General features: G+C 37.8%; 1 protein-coding gene across 1 annotated transcript in view; it reads left to right on the top strand.

The window, feature by feature from the left end:
* Positions 1-12,527, top strand: part of LOC103772273 (nipped-B-like protein) — a gene marked incomplete at both ends in the record, with an annotated part of 31,343 nt that extends 18,816 nt beyond the window's left edge. Inside the window, 12 exon segments of the mRNA XM_008939601.1 lie at positions 1,213-1,353; positions 1,674-1,767; positions 1,877-2,031; positions 2,297-2,387; positions 5,870-6,043; positions 6,583-6,773; positions 7,571-7,678; positions 9,023-9,223; positions 9,636-9,782; positions 11,205-11,500; positions 11,715-11,889; positions 12,510-12,527. Of these exon segments, the coding sequence (XP_008937849.1) occupies positions 1,213-1,353; positions 1,674-1,767; positions 1,877-2,031; positions 2,297-2,387; positions 5,870-6,043; positions 6,583-6,773; positions 7,571-7,678; positions 9,023-9,223; positions 9,636-9,782; positions 11,205-11,500; positions 11,715-11,889; positions 12,510-12,527 (1,791 nt within the window).
* Between the last annotated feature and the right edge of the window lie 3 nt (positions 12,528-12,530).

Here is a 12,530-nt window from a genome sequence, read left to right as displayed (position 1 = left end):
TAAGACACAGTTTTTTAAGTTATAGTCATAATCATAAAAGCAGTTAATATTTAAAGTATGAATCTTAAGACTAAAGTTATGGTTCTGTAAGATGGAATGATCTAACATAAAGTAGATGTATCAGAAGGCAGATGATATGCTCCATCCTCTTCCTTACTTCACCTCTCATTTGCTTAGCTCTGGTGGTTTTGCATTCTCCTGTAAGACCGTTTAGCTTGAAAAAATGCTAGAGAGCTTAATGCTGAATTCCTCCCAGTACAGTATTATGGCCACCACATATGAAACATTGCAGTCCTTCCTTGCTGCCATTTCGATTAGTGCATTAAAGCCTGTCATGAGCCAGATGTGATCTGCCAGCAGGAGCAGAGCAGGATCATGAAACCATGGCTCAAGGAGGAGCATGAGTGGGTGACATCAGTCCATTGCTTTAGGTCAGCTGTTCAGGGCAGACTCAGCCTCGATTGTAGGCTGTGGTATGTTAGCCCTGGCTGAGCAAGAGATGCCCACCAAACCGCTCTATCACCCTCCCCCTTTCGTCTCCCTTCTCTGCAGAGCAACAAGGGGAGAGGAAAATAAGATGGAGACAAACCCCCTTGTGGGTAAAAACAAGGGCAGTTCAATTAGAAAGCAAAGCCAAGCAATGCCACGCATGGAAGCGAAGAGAAAAACCCAAAGATTTATTCTGTCCTTCCCATCCCCAGGCAATGTCTGGCCCCTTCCTGGGAAGCAGGGCTCCAAAACGTGTAGCAGTTGCTCTGGAGGACCAAGGAGTAGCCCCCTCTCCTCATCCTTTGTACCAGCCTTATAGTTGAGTTGATGTCATATGGTATGGACTATCCCTTTGGCCAGTTCAGGTCAGCTGTCCTGGTTATGTTCCCCCCAAGCTCCTGTTTCCCCCCCCCATCCCACTTGGGGGAAATGTCAGAAAGAGCCTTGGTGCTGTGGGAGCCCTGCATCTTTAGTAGAGAAATGTTTTCCATTGATTCGGTTCATGCAGTTGTTTTTTTTTTTTCCGGAAGTTCTCTAGAAAACAGAACTAGCTTTCATAATAATATGTAAATTAATAGCAGGTGTAAACTATATAAATATTCTTTTAGATCTTTACCAAGTATCTTACATGAGTCGGGATTTTTTACCATCAGTGCATATTAATAATACTTAGCTTATAGATAACAGGACCAGAAATGTTAAATACTATAAATGTTGTTTCAGACCCAGAATGATTTCATGGTGATCTGCAATGTTGCAAAAATCTTAGAGCTGGTAGTGCCACTAATGGAACACCCAAGTGAGACCTTTCTTGCCACTATTGAGGAAGACCTCATGAAACTCATCATCAAATATGGCATGACAGTAAGTTTTTAATTGCTACTATTCAGTTGATTCCTTTTCACATTGTGAAATACATGGGTTTGATTTAATGAAAATCTGTCTTCATTATAAAAATAACATTTGCATCATGAAAAATTAGTGGGCTTGGTTTAATGTGGTTTGTATGTGTTGTTGCTGTATTTTAACGAGTTCAAGGAGGTTTTCAGAACAGTCTAGGATGTGGACATTACATCCATTAGATCATTAGCTTTAGTTCAGCATAGCTTTTTCCTACGTAACTTCACAAAAGTCTGAATTTTAACTTCTAAATATATAATTTATTTGCTCTTTCTTGCTCCTAGGTCGTTCAGCATTGTGTGAGCTGTCTTGGGGCTGTTGTGACCAAGGTCACCCAGCACTATAAATTTGTGTGGGCCTGTTTTAATAGATACTATGGTAAGTAAAATCTCAACATCTACTTGTCACTTTTTGGTTTTGGCTACAAATATTGTCTTATGGATATACCACAGTTCAACACTGTGACCAAACTTCTATCTTACTGTAGGTGCACTTTCAAAATTAAAAAGCCAACACCAAGAAGACCCCAACAGTACAATACTTACTGCCAATAAACCAGCACTCCTTAGATCACTTTTCACTGTTGGAGCACTGTGTCGACATTTTGATTTTGATCAGGAAGATTTTAAGGGCAGCAGTAAGGTAAAATAACTTGTATTTACTCTTCAGGTCTTAGATGTATTGAATGCTCTACTTGAATTTGAAAGCACGTTATTCCCAGTTCCTCAAGGCTATGTATATTTTCATAATGCATATAATACAGCTTTCTGGGGTTTAAATACATGGTTTTGCAAAGCTTATCCAGTAAGTTTGTGTTTCTTCTTTTTGATATTTATGCTTTTTATACAAGAATAGAAACATTTGTTTCATCTTCAAATATCTATTATTTTTGTTTTCATTTGCTCAGGTTAACATTAAGGATAAAGTACTTGAACTGCTGATGTATTTTACAAAGCATTCAGATGAAGAAGTACAGACAAAAGCCATTATTGGCCTTGGTAAGAAATATTAATATTTTGTATTATTCTGCTATAGTAAAAATCCATGCATATCCATAGGAAATCATGTATTTGTGTAGTGGCAAGGGATTTTGTTTAAAATCTGAATTTACTCCATGTTTTGTTTGAGAACTGGCTATAGAAAAGTTGTCAAAGGCATGCTAGTTGCATACTTCTGTAGAAGAGTGGATGCTTTCCAAAGTGAATGCCTTTTGAAGTGTGACCAAATCTTAAAGTGCAGCAGCTTTCCAAAGTTATGGAGATATTATTTTTAGCTCCACATGCAAGTATGTTCTAACTCCAAATCCTGTTTTTGAGTCCACAACGTATGGTTAAGAAACTGCTAGGAAAAGTGCTGGAAAAAAGTTTAAACATGTCAAGTGTAGGAGCAGATATTATGGAGGAGTCAAGGGAACTCCTGCAGTTTATACCAGCTGCGAGATGCTCTGTGAGTTTTCACAAGGCATCAACACATTGTAGTCTAGATATTGCAGTTTGTTTCAGGATTTTAGCTGTACTTCAGTTTTTAAATAGATTTTTTTATCTGAAGGCATTATTATGGTATTTCAGTGACTTGCAGTACGCCATGAACTGAAAGTTTGTGTCAAGATCATCTTCTGCCTAAGGACAAAAACTGTACCTGTGAGAGAATCTAGTTTGGGCAGATAGGCCTTAATATCTGGAAGATTACAGTTCATGGTCATGGCTTAGTCTAAAGAAAGTTGTCTCCCAAGCATGTGAGCTTGCACTGTATAGTTCAACTGTGGACAAGAATTTGCCACTTTGTTTCTGTGTAGGTGTCTTTTTAGACATCCTGAAGGATGTGAGGGTATTGGTGGACAGAAAGCTGGACATGAGCTGGAAGTGTGCATGTGCAACCCAGAAAGCCAGCTGTGTCCTGGAGTGCCTCAAAATAACCGTGGCCAGCAGGTCAAGGGAGGTGATTCTGACCCTCTGCTCCACTCTCAAAGACCCTCATTGGAGTCCTGTGTTCAGCTGTGGGGCTCCCAGCTTAAGAAGGACATGGACCTGGTGGAGCGAGTCCAGAGGATGCCCACAAAGATGATGAGATGGAGCACCTCCACTGTGAGGACAAACTGAGAAGGTTGGGGTTGTTCAGCCTGGAGAAGAGGAGGCTCCTGGGAGGCCTTATAAGCCTTCCAGTACCTAAAGGGTCCTACAGGAAAGATGAGGAGGTACTCTTTTCAAGGGAGTGTAGTGATAGGAGGAGGGGTAATGGCTTTAAACTGAAAGACGGTAGATTTAGATCATATATAAGGAATTCTGGAAGGTTGCTGAGACACTGGAACAGGTTGTGGATATGGACAATGTTGCATTTGCCAAAAATGTTTCTAGATTACAGACTGAACTGTGATCAGCTTGAGGGGAAAGGAGAAAATAGGGTGGCTATCAGTAGGCATTCTTCATATTTTCTTTTTTCTCTGCCCATAAGCATATCAGTCTTTATTTTAATTAAACCTTGGACAACTATTTTCAGTGATACATTGATCTCATCTAAGTACTGGTGCCATTTTGAGGGTAGCTGTTGGGTGTATGGAGGTGTGGTAAAGGTGCAAGGTTCCACTTCACAGCCTCATAACTGAGCAAAGCTGTTAAAGCCGTTCAACGTTTGTGTGTAGCAATAAGGGGAAAAGGACCAGCAAGCTTCTTCAGCACTTACACACATGTATACAGGCACCACGTGAAGAGTGTGTACTTCCCTATCAGCAATTGTTAGGGTGTCATTTCAGTAAGGACACTCAAGGGTTTTAGCTTTTCCTTTGGGATGTGCCACTGCTGTTGAGCGATTAAGCCTTAACACAGGCTTAGTGACTGTGGTTAATCCCTCACAGTGTACTTGCAAGGAAGGTTGAGGATATAAATTTTTGTTAGTAAATTTAGCTAAACCTGTAAGTATCTGACCAATAGTGTCTTACTCAGCCAAATTAATTCCTTACTCTTAAGACTCTTACAGAGTGAAACAAAGGCATGAAGGTAAGAGATGTGAGGTCAGTCCTTAAAAGAGCACAGCAGGTGTGTTTTTTTATCTCCAATGACAAATTCTTATGCCAAGTAAGATTTCTTCCCCACTGATAGGGGATGGAAAAATAGGATCTTCCTTGAGAATTCTGGTGATTTAGATTCCTTTAAGTGAATGAAGGGGGGGGACGAAGTTGTTATGGGTCATTACACATATATGCACATACTTTTCAGGTTTAAGATTAACCATTAACCTTAAGAAATGGGTTGGACTTTTTCAGAGTTGGTGAAGTTCTAAACGTCAATGTACACTTATACAGAGTGTACAATTATTATACCACATACTCCAAAGACCATCATCATTCCTTTTTGTTTTCTCTCTCCTCTTTGCCCTCCACGTCACCTCCTTCTCTCTGCTTCTTGATTTGAGACTGAAATGAGATCTTAAACACACTGAGATCTTTCTCTGGACTGAGCTTATGCTGTCTTTTCTTTGTGCATGGAGTCAGTTTAAAAAACTTACGTCAGTTCTCCTTTTGTTAGAGGTGATTTTATACATTGCTTTTGCATAATTTTGTTTGCTTTCACTTTTCCCTTATTCTTTTGTTCTGTCCATATGTTTTCTGTGTGATCACTCAATATGTAAGTTTGCTGTGGTCAAAAATACAGTTAATGTCTGCTTTTCTTGTATGGTCTTAAAAAAAAAAAACCAAGTAGTTAAACATAATGTAAATTGGGATGTTTTTTATGATACTCTGTAAGGGCTTCACCAAACTTCACTGCTAAATCTATATATGTGTTATAAAATGGTACATACTGTCACTAATTTAGGAAAGTTTTTGTGAATTGCAGACTAAGAACAACCAGTTCCCTGACAAGGGCATGGGTGCTACTAAAAACATTTCTGTAGTATGTATCTTCCCACAGATGTCATCTTGGGAACGCTTCAGGTAGTTGTCAAGAGACCTTCATAGGTATAAGACTGATGACAGCACAAGTAATAAATTTTACTGTGTTCACTGTTGCTTTTTTTATTTTGAGATTTTGTTTTCAAATACATGTGATTATAAATTTTTCCACATTCGCTCTACCTCCATATGAGTTAACTCTTCACAGTTTCAGGAGAATGTTTTCTACAAATGTGTTAGAAAAACAATGGGCAATTTTTAGTAATGTTTCTCCCTTGTTGGGAGAGCTCTTAGTCATTCAGGTGCAGGCCACTATGCTGGATGTGCTTCTAGACCTGTATCACTCTTCCTAGTGCCGCTGCCGTGGGTCAACACCCCGTCTTTATCCACCAAACAGAGTCATGGCTAATAAAACTCCTTCTGGGCTGTGAGTGGTGTCCTTATACGAGAGCAATACCGTTTGCATTAGAAGTAGATATCCTGTTGGGAGGAGATAAATGTCGTACCTCTGTTTTGAAGAAAGACTTAAAAAGCAGAAATGCAATTTCTAGATGATGGTAACGTGGAATATCTCCTCTTTTCTTCTGCCTTTAGGATTTGCATTTATACAACACCCAAGTTTAATGTTTGAACAGGAAGTGAAGACTCTGTACAACAGCATTCTTTCAGATAAGAACTGTTCAGTAAACTTAAAAATCCAGGTGTTAAAAAACCTCCAGACCTACTTGCAGGAGGAGGATACACGTATGCAGCAGGCAGACAGAGACTGTAAGTGTTGAGTTTTTCTGGGCTAAGGAGACATGCAAAACCTGAAGTTTTTTCTTACAATTACTGTATATGTGAACTGAGTCACTTAAGAGTGTTAACAGATTAGTAATATTGCACCTAGAGTATCTCGGAATAATTTTAAGAAATTCATTATGTGCCCAAATATAGACACATAATAGGTACTTTCAAAGTGTATAAATCATTACAGCAATGATTGCTGTAATGATGCTATTGGTACTGTTTACCAAAATCTTGTCTAAGGTTAATTTGGAGATAGAAGGTAACAAATACAACATAAGAAATTTTTAAATTAAAAACCTTTATTAAAGAACAAGACTTTAATTAAAGTAGTGTCTTTTTACTTTTTTGATGTATATTTACCATCAGACTGTTCTGTGTTTCATGAGATCATAAACCCATTTTAAGACAACTGATATGTGTATGCATTGTGAAGCTTAAGGATCAGCATGCACCAAGTAATGGCAAAGTAAATGGTTATACTCTGGTAAATAGGCTATTGCTTTTTCTCCTTTTTACAGGGAAAAAAGTAGCAAAACAGGAAGACCTGAAAGAAATGGGTGATATTTCCTCAGGGATGAGTAGTTCCATCATGCAGCTATATCTCAAACAGGTCCTTGAAGCTTTCTTTCATACCCAGTCCACTGTACGCCACTTTGCTCTAAATGTCATTGCACTGACATTAAACCAGGGTCTCATCCATCCTGTCCAGGTAAGGTAGGCTTTTATAATGGGAGTTCCTGTTGCTCAGGTTCTCAGAGGTTTCCACACTTGCTACATAAATTTTCTTTTTTTTTCTTTTCGAGCTATGTTAGACCAATTTCTTATTGTAACAATGGAGTTTTACAGAAAGTATGTTTTGAAATCTGTTTATGTTGTTTAGCCAGTGAGGTTCCAAGTGCTGTATTTTCTGGTTTTGGATCAAGATTTAAAAGTCCAGCCAGTGCCTAAGGAGCATGTATAAACATACACTGCATATTTCTGTTACAAATTTCTGGTGTATGCTAATTTAATTTATTTTTTTTTTCATTTGATTCTTTATCCTGGAAAATGTGTCTGCTTGCCTCCACCTCTGTGCCTCATCCAAATACTGTGGAATTTCACAGCCTATGTCAGAACTTCAGAGTCACATCTCCATTATCCTTTGCTTACATGTTCTTGTAATTATTTTTTATTCTGCAGCCATTATGCACGTTCAGTCATAAGTGGTGGTTTGGTTTGTGGTTTTTTTTTTTAAATGGCATTTTTTGTAGTGTAAATTTACAGTTTGAGAGAAAGGGAAATCCTACTTCAAACCCCACACAACTTCTATAATTTATAATGCTGGTCTTTTTTGGTTTTGGTATTATTTGCTTGCAAAACACAGTCAGGTAGTAAGTTCCATGGGATTGCCTATCCCAGTTCCTGAAGCAGTCAGAACATTACAAGAATAGTAGAGTAGTAGAAGAACAAAAACTGAGAAAGAGGAGGTGCAGTGAGTCTGAGTAATCATTTTGTTTGTTTTTCAAGTGTGTGCCGTACTTAATTGCTATGGGCACAGATCCAGAGCCCTCTATGAGAAATAAAGCTGACCAGCAGTTGGTGGAAATAGACAAAAAATATGCTGGGTTCATTCATGTAAGTAATTCTAATTTAATATTTTGCCAAAATACTGTTATGTTCCCTGGTGGTTTAACAGCTGAATATGCCTCAGCTGTAGAAAAATAATACAGAGTAACAAATAAACAATGACTATAAATAGTTGTAAAGATGATCTTGATTCTTCCCTCTGCAGATTTCTGTTCTTAAAAATAGAAAGGATATAATTTGAAGTGTCTCTTTCAGTCCAAAATTTCCTTTAATTTATAATCCACAGTAATATTTTCTTCACTGAATAAATAGCACATAAGAGAATTTATTTGATAAGAGGTAAAGACAGCTGTTTCATAATCTTTAGCAGTGATTTCCTTCTATCAGTGAACCAGAGGAGAAAACACCTTGTAAAAGTCCTTAATGCATATGTATTAGAAAGTTAAGGCATCAAGGCTTTATTAGTTGTAATCTAAGATGAAGAACCATAGGAAGCTGTTTAGATTTGAGGGATCTTTCTGAAAGGAAAACCTGAGGGCTAAGTGAGCACTTGTGAGCTGTGGCATAGTGACAACAATTCTGCTTAAGATCTGAAACTGAGCTGCAGCACCCTTTCCTTCTTTTAGAAGGCCTTGGTCTAGGTCCAGTGTAGGTTCTACATTGTGGGACTTCTCCTATCTTCTTGGGTTCTGCTGCAGTTGAAGCATTACACTTGATGGCATCCAGACACCTAATTCAGTAGGTGAAAGCTAGCAGATGAAATTGTCTGTGTAGGTAGCTGCTATTTAAGACAATGTATAGATGATGAGAGAACTTTGCTGAACAGCGACAGAGGTGGTGTAAGGAGAGCTGGGTATGCAGCCTAGCTAGAGATTCAGTTTGTTCTGAAACTAGAGTAGGAATCTTGAAGTAAAATCAGCTGGAAGTGACAGGATAAATGGAAAAAAAACCCACTTAGTTTCTGTTTACTAGTCCTGTTGTACTAATATTGACTCATTCGTTGGTTTCACTGTAAGTGACATCAACCATACACATTTTATAAAATGCTCTGTTTATGTATGAAAATATTTTACTATTAAAAAAAAAAAAAGAAACGTAAGAAAACAAAAGAAAAAAATTTACTTAAACATAAAGTTGTTTAAATTGGGATACCTGGCTGTAGAGGGGTAGACAGATTAGCCGTATGTTTCTAGCAGAATTGACAGTGACAGCAGTTTACAAGATATTCTGATTTCTGCCACAAGTTCTGTTTTAATCTGTTTGCCACCTCAAAAGGTAGTATCACTTCAGTGCTTGTTTTACAGTTAAACTTCAGGTGCACATCTACTTACAGGGAATAGATTTTACTACTTTGAAAGCAAGGGTTTACATGAAAATACGTTTCCATTTCAGATGAAAGCAGTGGCTGGTATGAAGATGTCTTACCAGGTACAGCAGGCAATTAATACCTGCCCAAAAGATCCTGTAAGAGGTTTTAGGCATGACGAATCCTCCAGTGCATTGTGTTCTCACCTGTACTCCATGATCCGGGGGAACCGCCAGCACAGACGCGCGTTCCTGATTGCTTTGCTGAACCTCTTTGATGACACTGCAGTAAGCATTGCCTTTCCTTCACCTACAAAGGAAAAACATCATTGCAAGCTCAAATGCTCCTTTTAAAATGTGTTTTTATGAGATAATTATTGATAATTTCTTCCCTATTGTACTTTGTTTTGCTTTGTAAAATATTTACCTAACTAATATTTCCTATATAATGAAAAGCATTTGTTACTTTTGTATCATTTTGTACCTCTCTGTTCCCAATTTAGACCGATCAGAAATAATGTATCTTCTGACATGATTCAATTTTGCATATACACATGTTGGTTAAAGTGGGTTTGGGAGGATGTGGAGAATAAAATCTGTGATCGTGTTTTGCTTTAAATTGTGTAGGACCACAGGCTAAGTGTATAAATCTAAGGTGTTTGCGTGTGTATTTATATGTGCTTTTTTTTTTAACTTTCAGAAAACAGAGGTGAATATGCTCTTGTACATAGCAGACAATCTAGCCTGTTTTCCTTATCAAACACAGGAGGAGCCACTGTTTATAATGCATCACATAGACATTACACTATCAGTTTCTGGTAGCAACCTACTACAGTCATTTAAAGAGGTATGTGCATTTGTATTTTAGTGTATTTATTATGGTGGCAACATAAGCTTCTCTCTGATTTGGTCAATTTTTCAGAGAATACAGTATCACTGTTGTGATAGGGACCAACAGCATTATTTTGTAACCAGTAGTTGAAAACAAGCAACCCTTTCTGTTCTGGCCTGCCTGTGTCAGACTGGTTAAAAACTTCCCTTTACAGTGATGCTTGCTTACGTTAGTAAAAAAGAATTATGAAGTTTGAGATATTAATATCAAACATAGATAAACCCCTGCTATGGCTGAATCATTAATCCCATGCAGCTGGAAACACATGAACACAGAGTCATCATGAAATACTAATTTATCGTTGTTGATTGTATAATGTTAATAATAAAATCCAGATGGCTGTTGTCAGGTAGGTTATGGCAGTTGCATGTGTGTTGACTGAGAGACTAAGTACATTGTTTATGGCAAGAGAAGAGTGCACAATAAATCCTCTGTTAAGGCAGCATATAAGAACCTGAACCATGGGGTAGTGTCTGTTGTTATGGCAGTGCACAGCTCTGAGAAAAAGGCCTCTGCTGCTTAAGGACTTCAGTGTCTTCATTTCCTGGACGGCTTTAACAGTGGAAGGTGCAAATTGTCAGGAAGCAAATCTGTGTCTAGACTGTCCCAGCTGAGTAGTGAATAAAGGTCGGAGTTGTTTTCTGGAAAGTGTACTGCTTTGGATTCTTACGCTGCCAAAGCTGATTTTCAATCTGCTAGAAAGGGACAGCACGTTCCTCAAGTTAGGGACCCATGTGTAGCAGCCAGCCCAGAAAGGAAGAGAACCTGCTTAGGACCTCTGAATGAATTTCTGTGTTATGAAAAACCATACCATGTGTTATAGTAATGCACACATGAAATTCTGTCGCTCTACAAGTAGTGGAACTGATTACTGTGGATACTGTGTGTGATCTCTTGAGGGTTCCTCTGGTCAGCAGTGTAATTAGTGTAGTAGAATTATAGGAGACAAGGATTAAAACCAGCTCGGACTGGTCTGTAGCAAAGTACCTGTGGAAAAGTAGTGACACACAGAAGTGGTATCCAGGAGAACAAAACCAGAATTTCCTTCCAGTTATATAGTATTTGCTTTCTGTTGCACTTTTCAGTCACTGCTAACAAGCTTGAGCAGTCTTTTAACAGTAAGATGCCAGTGTAGTACTTGTTGCTTCAGTTCCTTCTGTACCCACCTTACGAAAAATGTGGACTTTGTATCAATTTTTCAGCATTTTTTTGCCATTAAAAAATTCTATTTTTCGTATCGTTATGAAATAGTAGCATTGTTCAGGAAATTCTTGTTGATTTAAGCCTGAATTGATGTTGGAAATATTTTTTTTTTAAGAAACATACATGATGCCATTAATTTTGGAATGTGTGTCTTGCAATTTCTCTGTCTTGCAGTCTATGGTGAAAGACAAAAAAAAGGAAAGAAAACCTTCCTCAGATGAGGAGACTGAGAGTGACAGTAACAGTGGCAGTGAGAGCGAGAGCGAGGAGGAGGCTTCCAAGCCTCGGAGGTTGCGGAAGCGAGTAGAGTCTGATTCAGATTCCGATGAAGAGAATGATATCAATGCTGTGATGAAATGTTTGCCAGAAAACTCAGCTCCTTTAATTGAATTTGCAAATGTCTCCCAAGGCATATTACTACTTTTGATGCTGAAACAGCATTTGAAGAACCTCTGTGGATTTTCTGACAGGTAAGGATACTTAGATATAGTTATTTACATAGTGATGAGTTGAATGTTGTGAGACTTCAGCTTAAAAAAGCAATTATTAAATTTCTTACCAGGATGTCTATTTTACATGGAATGACTAAAATATAACTACTTACACCGAAGATTTGTAAAGCTCTTCCTTGAAATTACTTTGGACTTTCCTTAAAAATTCTTCTTTCTTGTTTTCTTTGAACAGTAAAATTCAGAAATATTCTCCATCTGAATCTGCAAAAGTTTATGATAAAGCGATAAATAGGAAGACAGGAGTGCACTTCCATCCAAAACAGACTCTGGATTTTCTGCGGAGTGATATGGCTAATTCCAAGATCACTGAAGAAGTGAAGAGGAGTATAGTAAAACAGTACTTAGATGTAAGTAAAGTTTCTGTGCAGAAAACCTGAAGTCCTTTCAAACTATGTAACGCAATATAAACCTGAAAGTAGATGCTGATGTATTGGATGAATGTTTCAAAATGTAAATTCCTGGTAATCTTACATGATAGCTCACCGCTTCCTTTGAGGACGTTTAGCAGGACTATCTTTCAAAGACTTCTAATAGTTTTAAACACAGTAAAAATTAATTTCAGCTAAAGGATATTCATCTTTATGGTGTATATTCTAGTTTCGAGTATCCATCTTGTATACTTCTCCCATATAACTTGTTCATTTTATCCCTGACTGTTTCTGTCATAGGAACAGAAACTAGATCTGGTGTATTTACCGACACATACCCACCCCACACCCCCAAGTCTCTAAATTAGAGAAAACCTGCAGTTTTGGAAACATGGAGAGAAAGCTTTTAACGTATCTGCTAAAAAGAGATAGCAAAGTAAAAAGTTCACAGGAAAAAACATAAGCTGTTGAAGTGTGAAGTTGCCTGCTATTTGTTTTACCTTGTTTCTTTACCTCCCCGTTTGTTTTTTACTTCATATAGCATGATATAAAAGTCTATTTTTAAAATTACAGTGTGGACTAATGTGTTTTTCTAATAGTTCAAGCTCCTTATGGAACAT

Source organism: Merops nubicus, unplaced genomic scaffold, assembly GCF_000691845.1.
Source record: "Merops nubicus isolate BGI_N331 unplaced genomic scaffold, ASM69184v1 scaffold13154, whole genome shotgun sequence".
In the NCBI taxonomy this organism is placed as follows: Eukaryota; Metazoa; Chordata; class Aves; order Coraciiformes; family Meropidae; genus Merops; species Merops nubicus.
This window is presented reverse-complemented; position numbering and strand designations above follow the sequence as displayed.